The 15,789-nt window shown below is 35.8% G+C and overlaps 1 protein-coding gene across 1 annotated transcript in view; it reads right to left on the bottom strand.

Annotated features, from left to right (window-relative positions):
- Positions 1-3,829, bottom strand: part of LOC150096680 (uncharacterized) — a 45,382-nt gene extending 41,553 nt beyond the window's left edge. Inside the window, exon 1 of the mRNA XM_090408685.1 lies at positions 3,770-3,829. Coding sequence (XP_090264811.1) covers positions 3,770-3,829 — 60 coding nt within the window. The remainder of the gene's footprint in view (positions 1-3,769) is intronic.
- Positions 3,830-15,789: the final 11,960 nt, after the last annotated feature.

Genomic DNA, 15,789 nt, shown 5'->3' with positions numbered 1-15,789 from the left:
TATTCCTCCTTACGTACAAATTTAATTAAAACTGAAAACATAACATTTTTTTACCATTATTTTGTATTATTTTTAATTCGCTTTAAGTGTATTGCTATTGTTTATTTATTTTTCGTTAAATTGTCAAATCAGTAATTTTCGTATAAGTCTGGGTAAATGAATTAATTTGGATCAGTGGAAGTCAAACAGCGAGCCGAGTGAATACGATTTTAAGCAAAGTGTAAAAACTCGATTGTAGCTTAAATATTAAATATTCCAAAGCACATTACTTCGATTTTTACTTAGGTTAAGTCCCATGTGAATATTGTAAAAAAATAAACTTTGTTTGTCCCGGTATAGTTTGTATTAGGTGTTTTTGTAAATAACTCTTTTGAAGCTAACTATATATACTGCTTTAATAAGAATATGTTAGAGTGTTAAAAACAAATGCAATGTTTTTGTCGCTGAAGTTCTACATGGCAGCATTAGAAAGATTGTTATTGAAACTTGTATGTATGAGAAAGGCTTTCAGGCTCTAAGTGTAAACATCTCCGAAGTCAGTCAGAAAGAGTTCAAACAACTTTCCGATGGCCGGCAACTTACAATCAAAAGATAGCGGAGGACAACAAAAGGAGTGCCGAACTTGAAACTTAAGATGAAAGACTCATATCAATTCTTTGGAGGTTGCCAAACTTCATGCGAGGTCTCAGAGGAGGCCTAATAAAAAGGGACTGAAGCAAGCAAGCAGAAGGGGCCCGGCTCCAGAATTGCTGTCAGAGAAGAGGCCGCCCGGTCCAGAGTCGCAGTCAGAGAGACTACCTGGATCCACGTTGCTTGAGAGAGGAGTTTTTCGCTTCCAGAAAGGAGCTTCTTGGTTCGAGACGTCGCTAGAGAGAGAGACTACTTCTAGGCCGCAGACAAGGTTTCAAATTGCCGAAGGGAAGAGTTCCAATTGCCGTTGAAACGTTTCCAGGCCAGGTTAATGTCAGACAGTCACCAGTGTGTTGCGTTTTCATTACAATTTGATGAATCAAACGACTTCACTCATATTGCTCAGTTAATTTATTCGCATAGTATTTCAAGATTATTCAAGTAAAGAAGAAAACTTTGAAAATTATATCATTATTGGGAAGGACTAGGGGAGAAGACATTTTTTCGGCATTTGATGAATTTGTGAAACAACACAAACTTCCGCTTTTTAAACTTGTGTCTATTACTACTGATGGTGCTCCTGCAATGATAGGTAATAAATCAGGCTTCATTTCATTATGTAAAAGCGATGACAAATATCCAGATTTTTAACGTACCATTGTATTATTCACCAACAAGTACTGTGTAGTAAAAGATTAAACACAAAAGATGTTTTGGATATTACATTTAAAATTGTAAATTCTGTTGGAGGAAAAGCCCTGCAACGGCGGTTACTTAAATTACTGGCAGATGATGGTAGGGAACTTCTGTTGTACAATAATATTCGCTGGCTCAGCAGAAGTCAATTTTTAGAAAGATTTCTTGTATTAATTAACGATATAAAAATTTTTCTTGATGAAAAAGGAGATATTTATCCACAATTGAGTGATAAAAGATTGTTGTTACACTTATCATTTTTAGTAGATTTCTGTACGAAATTAAGCAATTTAAATTTAGAGTTACAAGGTAGAGATAAAAATTTAATTGACTTGTTAAGTTCAATAAAAACTTTCCAACAATACTTACTTTTAGTAAAGAAAAATATAAATGACCGCGAATTTAGACATCTCCCATATTTATTAAAATTTTTTGAACAAAATCAAGACATGCTTCGCTATGATTTAAAAGAATTTATTCGTGAAATAGAATTAGTTTGAGGAAGAAATAAATTCAGGATTTAAAGATTTTAATAAAACTGAAATGATTGTGTCTTTTATCAATAATCCATTTCAAGAAAACTTGAACATCACAGAAATTTCAAATAAAATTAGTGGGCTGTTTGATATAAACGTAGCTGAAGTAGAATTTGAGATAATAAACATTCAGAATAGTTTACATTTAAAATCAATAAGCAATAAAGTCATTTGGAAGTATGCACAGGAAAAATTCCCAATATTAACTGATATTGCGCGAAAAATTCTGTCGTGTTTCGGATTGACGTACTTGTCAGAATCCGCTTTTTCAAATATGGCTGTCATAAAAAACCAATTAAGAAACCAAATTACAATGATCATTTGGATGATTGTCTGCGATTGGCCACTTCTTCATATCATCTTGACTATGAAAATATTGTGAGATCCAAACAATGCCAAATTTCACATTATCTTTTCTTTTTTTTTTTTTAAATCAACCAGCATTTCCTGTAACTTGTGAGTTTGTAATCAATCTGTTTTTTTCTAACTTTGGTTTTCCAAAATAGAGAAATAAATATTTTATTCCAATATATTTGTTTTTTTTTTTGTATTAAAATAATTAAAAGTGATAAATAAATTTTTAAATACACAAATAAAGTTTTTAGTTGTGTTTTTTTTAGTTGTTTATTTGTGCGTAATCAGATATCAGGTTGGGGGAACGTGATCTGTATAAGAGAGTATAATCCCAAATAACTTTTTGTAGGAAAGTAGCTCGCGTAGTAAAAAAGGTTGAACACCACTGCCCGATGGCATTTCTACATGTTTTCAAGTCATCGGAGATTTCAAGGAAAAGTGTGCTCTGATGATGAAAAACAATTCCAAATGATGAAAAATAATTACTAAAGATGACTTTTTCATTATTTAGCTATTTTTAAATAAGATTTTTCGTCATTATAATTTTTCCAAGTTTACGAAATCATGTTTTTCTTAAGTCTTTGGCCAACAGAAAATCTATGATAGGCTGTTTTCCGGTTGGGAAAACAGCTATTAGAGCTGTTTTACCAACCTTTAATAGCTTTTCTCTAAGCGTTTTTTTCTCATCTCATCTTCCTTATACCCTCTTTTACCTTGCGGTGTCGAGGGTCCATTGATCATCGGACCTCACCCCGTTTTACAGGATAAGGTGGTCAGCCTTATACCCCGGTGTATCCTATGGCCTGTAGTGTTTGAGTTCTCAAGGCCAGTTTGTTTGCCTGCTTTGCGGGATGAAAAACCCCAGGATAAACGGGAAAAAACCATGCTGTCCACACCCAAGACCGGCTAACTTGGCTATGGCTGAGGAAGATCCTTCAGCTCCTCACGTCACCGACGGGAATCGAACCTAGGACACTCCTTCCCCAGGCATATGGTTGCGAAGCGCATAGCCACTAGGCTAACCGCGCGGACTAAGCGTTTTTTTTTAAGCTCAATTTTCTTATTTCAGATAAGTAGTTACATAACTGACAAATCGTTTGCGCGATATCATTAATAAGCAGTTTTACGGGAAAAAAATGGCTTTATACCATTCGGAATTGCCCCTTCTCACCACTATTTACGACACAATTCATCCGAAATTCATGTTAGAGACAACGCTACATAAAAACATAATTTCCATCTATGAGAACACCTCCACAATACAATGCTATACTAACAATCTGCCAATAGTACACTGATTTCGTACCTATAGAAATCTGAAATCTGAAAAATACCTATAGTACGCAATTTCAGATACCATAATCGATAATGTTATTTACTCAGTTAAACATCCTGCACTTGGATATGTTCATTTCTAACCATGCTGATTTTCCTGCAATAATGGAACTTCTATAAAGACCAGTAACGCAAACTGCTTCAAACTATAAAACTCACGAACGCCTTCATGCTGGTCTGCACTGATGAATCGGAATGACTTCACTGGTGAGGCTTACATTAGAACTGTTTGTTACAACTTCATCTGAAGTAAAATTTCGGATAAGTTTCATAGCCATTGTCAATACAATTATAGGAAAAACTCTAAAAATAACAATTTAATTGAAAGCACGTGATATTATGTGCCCTATAGGCTGCAGGAGAATAGCTTCATCTGCATTAATAGGTGTAATAGATATTCAAAATAAATTACAATAAATTAATTTCTTAAAGAAAGTTTTAGGGAATCCCTTTTGTTCAGGTTCTGGTTGTTAATGTGTGAGTGTGTGCTCACATCTTTCTTTGTAAAGTCTCTAGCCAATTACTTTATGAAACATTTCGAATAACATATTCTGTACGTTTTTTCACCCAAACCATCAGTTTGGTACAGATACGTTGATGATGTGTTTGCTGTGTGGAACTCTTCCTTGTCCGATCTTCATGAATGTCTTGAAACTATTAATTCAATAAACCCAAGAATCAAATTTACCCTGGAAGTAGAAGACAACAATTGTCTTCCTTTTCTGGATGTTCTCATTCTACGTCAACCAAATGGTAGTTTACAGTTCTAAGTGTATAGAAAACCAACTCGTACTGGGAAATACATTGATTATAACTCTCATAATCACTCATCTCAGAAATATGGTGTAATCAAATCCTTAGTTGACAGAGCTCATAAAATTTGTTCTACAGATTCTTTTCTAAACAAACAACTGCTTATTATCAGAACTACCTTTATTGCTAATAGTCATAATGAAAAAAACTATCGAAAAAAATAATTGATAATTATGGCCGTCATCCTAAAGAAGAAATTACCAGAATTTGTATTCTATATGTTAAGGGACTTTCTGAAAAATAGAAAGATTACTTTGACAGATTAACGTACAAGTCACTTTCCGTCCAGTTTGCAAACTTGATACATTCCTTATCTCACCAAAAGAAAAATATCCTGGAGTTTATAGAATCCCCTGCTCTTGTGGCTTATGTTATTATGGACAAACTAGTCAATCGGCACAAATTCGCCTGGAAGAACATCAGGAATACATTTCTCTTAACGAACCCAACAAATCCGGTATAGCAAGCCGCGCTTTATCTACAAATTCAGTGGAACAAAACAAAAATGTTACACAACAGTTACTTTCTTCTGGAAAGACAATAAAGAAAGCTGTGAAGCACACATTCAAAACCCAAACCTGAACAAAAGCGATTACCTAAAACTTTCCCAGTTTTGGAAAGTTATATTAACTAATACTCGCCATTCATGTGTTCCTTAATTGTAATTAAATTTTGCTTATATTTAAAAATGATTAACTAAATTAATTTATTGTAATTTATTTTGAATATCTATTAATGCAGATGGAGCTATTCTCCTGCAGCATATTGTGCACATAATATCTCGTGCATTCAATTCAACTGTTGTTCTTTTTAGAGTTTACCTTTAAGTGTATTGACAATGGCTGTGAAACTTAGCCGAAATATTAAACGTAAGTAATTCTGGTATTAATATTTTATGATGAATTCTTTCGCTTACGACTCGATTTTTAGACGATAGTTTAGTGTTTTGGGAAATTTCTCGCTCTCGTATTCCATATGAATTTATTCATTTGATTCCCTACTATAATTGCTTATTCTGTTGTCTATTTCCGTATTTAATTTGATATCTTCACATAAATTGTCCCTAAATAGCTGAAATATTTTATTATTCTGTAGATTATCCATTGAGAACGCAGCTGGACTTTCCCTGCATTGATCATGCGCCTTAGATTCTAAATGATTATTTTACTGGCAGTACAACGAATCAGATGTCAATCAAATTTGCAATTTTTGGTTTCACGTTACTTGATTTGATTACATGATTTACTCACACAAAAAAGAAAACCTCATATTATGTTGTCTACTTACTCATCTCTTTCGAAAGTTTTAACATTTCTCTCATTTCTACTCCTATTGACTTCACATTTAAATAAAGTACTGACACACTCATCAGTAAATATAATTTACTGCAACAAGATGGCAACTCCTGTCCCATAATTATTTCACAGTGGATCAATGTTCGTGTATTTTAATATATCTAAGTAACATCCAAGTTTTAGATAATATCCTTCTCCATCTCTCCCGCTAGACTCAAACAACAATCACCGTTCTTGCAAATCCAAAAGAAGAATTTTAGTCCTTATTATTTCAAGCAGTTCTATTTGGGCTACATATTTCGATATGCGAAATGTGATAAATATATATGATTATATTCTTTTTTCTTCTTCTTCAATATAATGCCATTCAGTGCCGCACTCAGGATTTAATCTTTGGTGGGGGGGGGGAGGCAAATCTGACTGAGCACATCTGCAGTGATCTCCAATACATGATACACGTGATCTCCTCTGGCCCGGCTCGGGCGAACGAAGTAGCGCCCGAGCACTACTTCGTTCACCTTGCGTTCACAACGGCCAGGATTCCAGAGCGCTATAGGGTATTCCCACCTTATGTGACCGCTAATTCATAAGTAGTATAGAAATAGAAGACACGACACAACATAAATTTAAAAAAAAAAATTTAATTAGGAAAATGAGGAAAAAATGAGGGAAAGATTTTTAGAAATTTTTCTAGTGTTTTTTCCTTTTTCTTTTGGAGGGGACCAGGGCCCTTTGGCCCCCTCCCTGGGTGCGCTAATGATGCCATTCACCTGTTATCCAATGCTGTCGTCTTGAAAGTTCCTTGTGACTTGATGAGGGACAAAATTACGGAATTATTGGTTTGAACTGGGCAAGTATTCCCAGTCGTAATGAAACCATCAAGTTTTCTTCCCTTCTGTATGAATTTGAGTTTTGTCTCCTATACTCCAATACCTCTGAAATAATAAAAATCCATAGACAGCCTTTGGCGGCAGCTAAGGTGAAGATCCGCTCCCAATTTTCAAACGTTAGAGTAAAAACAGGTCTCCCTACTCCTTTTGGAGAATAAAAGGACGTTGGAGGTTTTTTTTTTGTGCTTTTCAGTCTTATTTTTACTTCAGTAGAATAGGTTTGGAACCATCCATCCATTGATTGGACAGCATCGGATGCCGTATGGTCACTCCATTTCCTCGGTTATGTGCTACACCAGTCCTCGCTAGGTGGTTCTCTTGTATGCTTTTTTTGGAGGCTTCAGCTCTCTGAAGATCAGTCACTCTAGATGCACCACCCATCCAGCTCATTGAGGGTTTACCTCTTCCTGTTTTTACAGGAACTTTGGCTTCTGTTACTGCTTTGAAAAGTCCTCCTCTCATCCTTTTAATGTGACCAAAATATTTCAGCTTTCTTCTGTCAGTATAGATCCACCGATCCTTTCCAGCACCCCTCCTTTTGTCCGCATTTCAGCATATGATATCCTCAACAGCCTTCTGTAACACCAAATCTCAAAAGAAACTATACTTTTCCTATCAGACTTCTTATTTTCCATTACATCCATAAGTCGCTATTGGAAAAGCAATTAATCTATAATCCTCGGCTTTGTTCCTGTGGAGATAGATCCATCCTTTCAGATTTTAGACAGGTCTGTGACTGTTGTTTTTATCCATTCTGAATCTTCTTCTGACCCCTTCTGAAGCAGCAATTCTTCAAATTAATAATGGATCACAGCTACTCGAACTTGCTCACTTCCTCAATTCTTTCTCCATTAAGATACGCTTGTTTTTTAGGAACTTCCTTTGTATTTCCTTTGAGAACGGTAATTTTTGTCTTGCTAGGATTGAGCTGAAGTCCTCTGTTCTTTTTGATCACATTAACGTTGTCAAGGATTTGTCCTAGTTCTTCCTTGTCATTACAAACATGTACTGTATCTATGTACTTCAGTTTGCTGATCAATCTGCCACTGAATTAGAAACATTTATGCAGATATACCTAAACATAACTTACGCAGAGCATATACAAACTACTTGGTCACGTGCGTCGCTACTTGTTCTAGGCAAATATTTACGAATGCTGCTGGTCAGTAATTGTCAACAGTGCTGATCGCAAAGAGAAAAACAAACCGTCTTTCGGAGTTCGATAAAGGGCTTATTGTAGATGCTGATTGACTAGAGCTACGATTTTGAAAACAGCAGAGCTTACTGGTTTCTCAAACGGTGAGATATCCCGGGATTTTATTCAGTAGTAAAATAATCCATATTGCTTGTCTAAGAGGTAACTGTGGTCCTAAGACCGTCAGGAACGAGATTGCCGTCGTCTGAGAAGGCTTGTACGGACAAACATAACTTATTTTAAGCAGCATTTGACCGAGGCATTTCATGAAGACTGCTCCCAACCAATATCTCACCAAACTATACGCAGGGAGTTGAAGAGGATCGGTATTGGCAGTCGCATGCCCATACTGAAACCATGGTATTAAATAAAAGTTTATAATTCAGTGGCTGGATTATGTAATTTCTGTGTTAAGTTCATCCAGTACTACACGCATATATATATATATATATATATATATATATATATATATATATATATACCGGCTGTTACATTCTTTTGTAAATTATTACATTCACGTGCGAAGATTTAAATTTCTGAAGAAATTAAATGTTGCCTTAAGCGAAAGGTTGATAATAATTAAATATTTGTGATTGAAGATGTAAATTACTGAGTAAAGTCGGCGAATGGGAATGGTAGCACCATCTATCGACTTTCTTTGAAACTAATACATAAACGATTTAATAGAAATTACATACGCTTTTTATACGAGTAAATTTCGTTAAGAACTGCAAAGTGATTTAAACAAAGATTGTATTTCATAGTTAGTTCAGCCACTGAATTCTACCGATATCCAATCAGAAGGAATTGCACTTATAATTATCTCAGCGAAAGCACTGAACTACGCTCGCAGAGGTCAAGGATCGGTCGGAATCGACCAAAGGAGTTGGATGGGTGTGTGTGTGGGGGGGGGGAGTAAGAGTAATCAGATCAGGTCAAGGTATCCGACATCTCGAAATGGAAGCTTCCATTTCGAGATGCCGAAATTTTGGAATTTCGAGATTCCAAAATTTTGAATAAGTTAATTGCTTACTGACTTTTATATGCAATTCAAAAGTGTGAAATTAGCGAAGAATATAGATAAATTTGAAAAAAAAAAATTATGACCGACATGATTCATATTTATATAAAAAATCAACGAAAGAACAGCTTTAAATACAACCGCAACGATATATATATATATATATATATATATATATATATATATATATATATATATATATATATATATATATTCATTTTAATATAAGCTGACTAAACATCCGAGAATTATAACAAATTGAAATTTATTTGAAAACGCAACGTGTTTCGTCGGGATTGACTTCATCAGACGTTAAGAACATAGAAAGCTATTAAAAGACACTGAAAAAAACATTGAGACACTCAAAAGCTATACAATTATAAAGCTATAATATTCGACTGTAAATTACAGTTATTATGAACTTGAGCTACAGTCCGTGTTAAAGTTCTATTGTTGTAAACTTGTGCGTGTGTGGTGGAACCACGCGATCTCCAGTATCTGATAGCAGAGCTGAAAGAGTCAGGCAAATTATAGCTGAGATTATTGTTCATATGAAGAGGGTCCAAGGAGATTTCTTTTGACTCGACAATGCGGCGTTCTACCTCATCGTGGCAAATGTGTAGGTTTGAAGTTGTTGTCCAATTTACTTCATGTTGACGGCTTTCGTTGTTCGTGTTAATTGAAAACAGGACATGGCCTGACAGGGCAGTAGCTCTGGTTCTCTTGTAAGCATAGTCTCTCTGGTGTTCCTCGAGACGTAGGAGGGTTTCTCCGTTTGACCATAGTAAGGTTTTTCGCACTCACATGTGTGACTTTGTATACACCTGGGAATTGTAGAAGGTTGTGAGATTGTTTGTAGTTGCTGAAAATTGATTTTATTTTTGTACACCTGGGAATTGTAGAAGGTTGTGAGATTGTTTGTAGTTGCTGAAACTTGATCTTATTTTTGGAAGAGTCAAGAAGCACGTTTGTATGTTAAATTTCTTTAAGATTCTACTCAGTTTTTTGGATAGTGTGCTGATATATGGCAAGGAGATATAACCTTTGGAGTCGTCCTGTGTCTCTACGTTGACGGTGGAATAATTGTTTGTTGATATTTTTAAAGAGTAGCCATTGCTTTTAAAGGTCCATTTCAGATGTTGTAGTTCTTTTTTTAGTTCTTCTTCATCTGACAGTACAGATCTTGCACTATTCGCAAGAGTTGATATAATAACCAACGTTTGCGCTGGATGGTGATATGAGGACGCATGCAAATATCTGTCCGTGTGTGTTGGCTTTCTAAATATAGAGACTTTTATTGATTAAGGCGTCTTGGTGAGTTTAACATCAAGGAAACAGAGGGAACTATTTTCTTCAATCTCCATGGTCAATTTGATATCCTGATGGAGGTTATTTAAGTGGTTGAGAAACCTGTGAAGATTCTCAATACTATGCTCCCATGTGAGGAATATATCGTCCGCATATCTAAGCCAAATTCTTGGTTTTAAACTAAAAGAGGAGATTGCCTTTTGTTCAAAATCCTAGAAAAAAATGTTGGCTAATATAGGAGAGAGGTGGGGTGGGGGCTTCCCATAGCGAATCCTTTGACTGTTTATAAAGTTTACCTTCGAATTCAAAATAGAGTTTACACAGTGAGATAGCAGAGAGAACATTCTATTGGAAATCTTGTTCTTTAAGATATAGAGAACTTCCTGTGTCGGAATGTTGGTAAAGAGTGCTACCACGTCAAAGCTCACCATGATGTCAGAAGATTTGAGTTTTAAGTCCTTTATTTTAGAGACAAAATCTGTTGAGTTTTTAATATAAGAAGAAGACTTTCCCGCATAAGCTTTTCACGATGATGTCAGATATTTGGATAACCTGTATGACTGAGTCAATACTGTCTACTGTAGGTCTCAGTGGATAGTTTTCTTTGTGTACCTTAGGGAGACCATATAACCTTGGAATGAGTGGGTGTAAGGAACGGGTGGAAAGCCGTGTATTACGTGGAATTTCTGTGGTCTTTTGTAGAAGATTATTGGTTCTATTGTGTATTTCTCTTGTTGGATCCCTCTCAATTTCCGAATAACTATCTGACTCTAACAATGTTAAGATTTTTTCTCGGTAGGCTATTTTATCTAGAACTACAGTTGCATTCCCCTTATTAGCTTTTAAGATGACGATGTCCTTGTTAATTCTTAGATTCTTAATTACAAGTCTCTCACCAGGGGATATATTATCAGAAGGAGGTTTTGCATTGTTGATTGCAAGAATTGCTTCTATGCGAAGTAAATTCGCGTCTGCGGTAGGAAGTAGCGAAGCTGCTTTCTCCATCTTAGTTAAAAGTAGTTGTTTAGGAATACATTTTGGTGCCAATACAAAATTCAGACCTTTTTCGAGAATTTTCTCTTCATCGGAACTTAGGACGTATGAAGATTTGTTAATCACCAAATTTTTAAGTCTGTTATGACAATTATTTAGAGTAGACCTTTCTTGTCTTGATTTGAGTAAGTTGAACTTTCTGATGAGCTTGTGTTTGTTTAAGCTTTGAGATCGTAATGCGCGCTGTGTACTTAATTCTTTAATATAATTCCAAGAATCAAGGTCTAAGCAGGCTGCTAATTGGTTTTTTAATGATGTTTTTTCTGTGAAAAGCAAAGATAAATTGCGTTTTGTGTCGCAAATCCTCTCCGTTAAAAGATCTAGTTTAGCTTTAGTGTAAATTCGTTGCGCTCTTTCTGTAGTAATGATTTCTTTAAATTGTAGGAACTTCGGAATAATTGAGGAAAACTTACATTTTTTCAAGAAGATAAGTCTGTTGATATTAATTCCAATGCTGTTGAGTGTCTTCTGATATGCTTTCGTAAGTGCACAATTACCCTCGTTAGAAGGGAAATGATGACTCTTACTATTAACTCAGAAGTTGGATATGTTCATTTTAATATAAACTGACAAAAAATACGAGAATTATAATAAAGTGAGATTTATTTGATAACGCAACATGTTTCGTCGAGATTGACTTCATCAGGCGTTAAGAACATAGAAAGCTATTAAAAGACACTGAAAAAAACATTGAGACACTCGAAAGCTATACAATTATAAAGCTATAATATTCGACTGTAAATTACAGTTATTACAGTAATATGGTCTCCCTAAGGTACACAAAGAAAACTATCCACTGAGACCTACAGTAGACAGTATTGACTCAGTCATACAGGTTATCCAAATATCTGACATCATCGTGAAAAGCTTATGCGGGAAAGTCTTCTTCTTATATTAAAAACTCAACAGATTTTGTCTCTAAAATAAAGGACTTAAAACTCAGATCTTCTGACATCATGGTGAGCTTTGACGTGGTAGCACTCTTTACCAACATTCCGACACAGGAAGTTCTCTATATCTTAAAGAACAAGATTTCCAATAGAATGTTCTCTCTGCTATCTCACTGTGTAAACTCTGGCTATTTTGAATTCGAAGGTAAACTTTATAAACAGTCAAAGAATTAGCTATGGGAAGCCCCCCCCCCCCTCTCTCCTATATTAGCCATTTTTTTCTAGGATTTTGAACAAAAGGCAATCTCCTCTTTTAGTTTAAAACCAAGAATTTGGCTTAGATATGTGGACGATATATTCCTCACATGGGAGCATACTATTGAGAATCTTCACAGGTTTCTCAACCACTTAAATAACCTCCATCAGGATATCAAATTGACCATGGAGATTGAAGAAAATAGTTCCCTCTGTGATACACTTGTTTCTCAAGAGCTTCTCTGTTTGTTTTTCCTTTGAGAACCATGATCTTTGTCTTGCTAGAATTGAGTTGAAGTCCTCTGTTATTACTAATCTTGTTAACTTTGTCAAGAATTAGTCCTAATTCTTCCATGTCCTTACAAAGGAGTACTGTATGATCAGCGTACCTCAGATTACTGATCAATCTACGTCCTATCCTAATTCCTGTCCTGAGCTCATCCAATGCTTTACGCATGATGTCCTCTGCATATATACTAAACAAGCGAGGAGAAAATAAACATCCTTTTCCAACTTGAAGCCAGTCAGTCAATCCAACACCTGTTCTTACTGTGACTTCTTGCTCCTTATACAAGTTGGCTATCAACCTGATAGTGTGTTGAGGAAAACCCATTCTTTTCATTACTTCCCACAGTTTCATGCCCAACACAGTCAAAAGCTTTAGTGTAGTTTAAGAAACACATTACCAGAGGGAGTCTGAATTATTTATATTTTTCTATGACCTGTCTAAGGCAAAGGATCTGATCTCTGGTCCCCCTACCTTTCCTAAAACCTGCTTGTTCCTCGGGAATCTTTGCCTCAACTTTGGCCTCAATCCTATTTAGCATGATCTTTAATAACATTTTGCTTGCATGAGATATCAAACTAATAGTTCTATAATTCTTGCATGCCTTCATATCACATTTCTTGTGTAGTGATATGAAAACTGACTTCTTCCAGTCTCTAGGCCATGATCCTGTCTCCCATATCCTTATAATCAATCTATGAAACACTCTTATCCCTCCATCTCCTGAGGCTTTAATTAACTCTGCTGGGGTTTCATCTGCACCTGGGGCCTTATTGCTGTTAAGCTGCTTAACTGCTCTTTCAACTTCATGCCTAAGTGGAGGAGGTTCCAAATCAAAATTTTCTTGTTGGGAGGACTCCACATTTTCTTTATCCACTCTGCTGTACAGTTCCTCACAGTATTCTTTCCATCTGTTTTTGATTTTCAACTCTTCTGTTAGTAATGATCCATTCCTGTCATTGATGACATTCAATTTAGGCTTAAACTTGTGCTTTAAGTCACTAACTAAATAAAACATCCTTTTATAATTATGCCTTCTCATCTGGAACTCTATTTCTTCACATTTATTAGTATAGAACTTTTCCTTGTCCTGCTTGATGGCTCTTCTGATTTCTCTATGTAATCTCTTGTATTCTTCGGTCCCTATGTCTCTTTATTTTTCCAACCGCTTTCTTTTGATTAGTTCCCATGTTGAATCTGATATCCATGGGTCTCTTGGTTTTCTTATTGGACCGAGATACGTCTTCGCTGTATCCTGTATTATCATCTTGACTCCTTCCCAAAGCATTTCTGGCGAGATTTCCTCATTGGTCTCCAAAAAATCATCCAGCCGAGTTGATGTTTCTTCTGTGAATCCACTAGGAATTTCTCTAACATCTAATCTAGTGGAATGTGCCTGACCTGGAAGTTTTCGGAGTCTTAGTCTTACTTTGGCTCTTACCAGTTGATGGTCTATACCACAATCTGCTCCAGGACAAGCATGCACATCAGAGATGCTTGTTTTCCACCGCTGGAGAGCCAGGATGCAATCAATCTGGTGCCTTGACCTATCAGTGTTACATGTCCAAGTATAGGTCCATCGTGGATGTTTCTGGAAGCAGGTATTGGTAATAACTAATCTGCTAGCACGGGCAGATTCCAACAGTCTTTCACCATGGGTGTTACGTTCACCCAGACCAAACATGCCACACTCCGGCCTGACTGTCATACTCTTTCCCACTTTTGCATTTAAGTCTACTAAGATGTACAGTATGTCTCTCCTTGGTAGGCAGTCCAAAACAGTTTGTAAGTTTTCATAGAATTCTTCACTCTCTTCTTTAGGCCTATCCGTGTGGGGTGCATAAACTATCACAATTGATACATTGGTAGGCTGAGCCTTAAGTCTAATGGAGAATATCCTATCATTAATGGGGGATATAACCAAGAAGACTTCTTGCCTGTTCTGTCTTCGGTATCACAGCTACCCCATGATGTTTTGAGTCACTACCTGAGTAAATAACTAGCTTACTATCCTGTCTTTTGAAGTGACCTTCTCCATTCCATCTGGTCTCTGTAATTCCCAAGATGTCAATTTTATACCTATCCATCTCTTTACAGACAATCTCAAGAGTACCCATCTGTAAATCCCGGACATTTCATGTGCCTATGTAAAATTCCTTTCTAAGATTAATCTTATACATTCTGTGTTGCTCATACACAGTATCACTGACTTTTGATGGAGACTGTAATATACTTCTCGAACAGGACCCTCTGCCTAAGCGCTGAACGCGGCTCTGATTATTCTGCGCGACAGCCGATACAGCATGAGATGCGTTATTCAAGGCACAATCTTAGTGCCTAAATAACTTCATTTTGGAGTGAAGTCACTGCAAGAAGAAAGTGGTAGGGTTGCAGAGGCCCTTTCTGCATAAGATGAAATAGCAAAATAGGAAATTCACCCCTAGCCCTCGAATACTCTAATAGCATTGGAGGGAAGGTAGCAAGAAGAAAAGAAAGAAGGAAAGAAAAAAAAGGGGAAGGACCAGTCTACAGATAATATAACAGATGTATATTACATGAAATCTTGTTAACTTTGTCAAGAATTAGTCCTAGTTCTTCCATGTCATTACAAAGGAGTACTGTATCATCAGCGTACCTCAGATTACTCGTACATTATTTCATTCGTACGTTATTACAGCGTACCTCAGATCGCTCAAGTTCATAATAACTGTAATTTACAGTCGAATATTATAGCTTTATAATTGTATAGCTTTAGAGTGTCTCAATGTTTTTTCAGTATCTTTTAATAGCTTTCTATGTTCTTAACGCCTGATGAGGTGAATCCGACGAAACATGTTGCGTTTCAAAGATTTATTTGAAAACATGCGTTTTCAAATAAATCTCAATTTGTTATAATTCTCGGATGTTTAGTAGTGAGTTTATATTAAAATATATATATATATATATATATATATATATATATATGACTATGTTCATATATATATATATATATATGTGTGTGTGTGTGTGTGTGTGTGTGTGTGTGTGTATATATATATGTGTGTGTGTGTGTGTTAAAAATACCAAACAATTTTAAACCTGGTTTTTACTCCATTTCCCAAGTAAGAAAACAGACAAATAAGTCAAATTTGCGCCTGCACGTGATGCAAGTCTAGCTGATCCTACAGGTAGTGCAAGACCAAGGCAAATCGTGGTAAAGATGGCATAAGCTCTGATCACTAATCTTAATATT

This window comes from Typopeltis vanoorti, chromosome 18 (genome assembly GCF_054136105.1).
Source record: "Typopeltis vanoorti isolate ZY-2024b chromosome 18, IOZ_Tvanoo_1.0, whole genome shotgun sequence".
In the NCBI taxonomy this organism is placed as follows: domain Eukaryota; kingdom Metazoa; phylum Arthropoda; class Arachnida; order Uropygi; family Thelyphonidae; genus Typopeltis; species Typopeltis vanoorti.
This window is presented reverse-complemented; position numbering and strand designations above follow the sequence as displayed.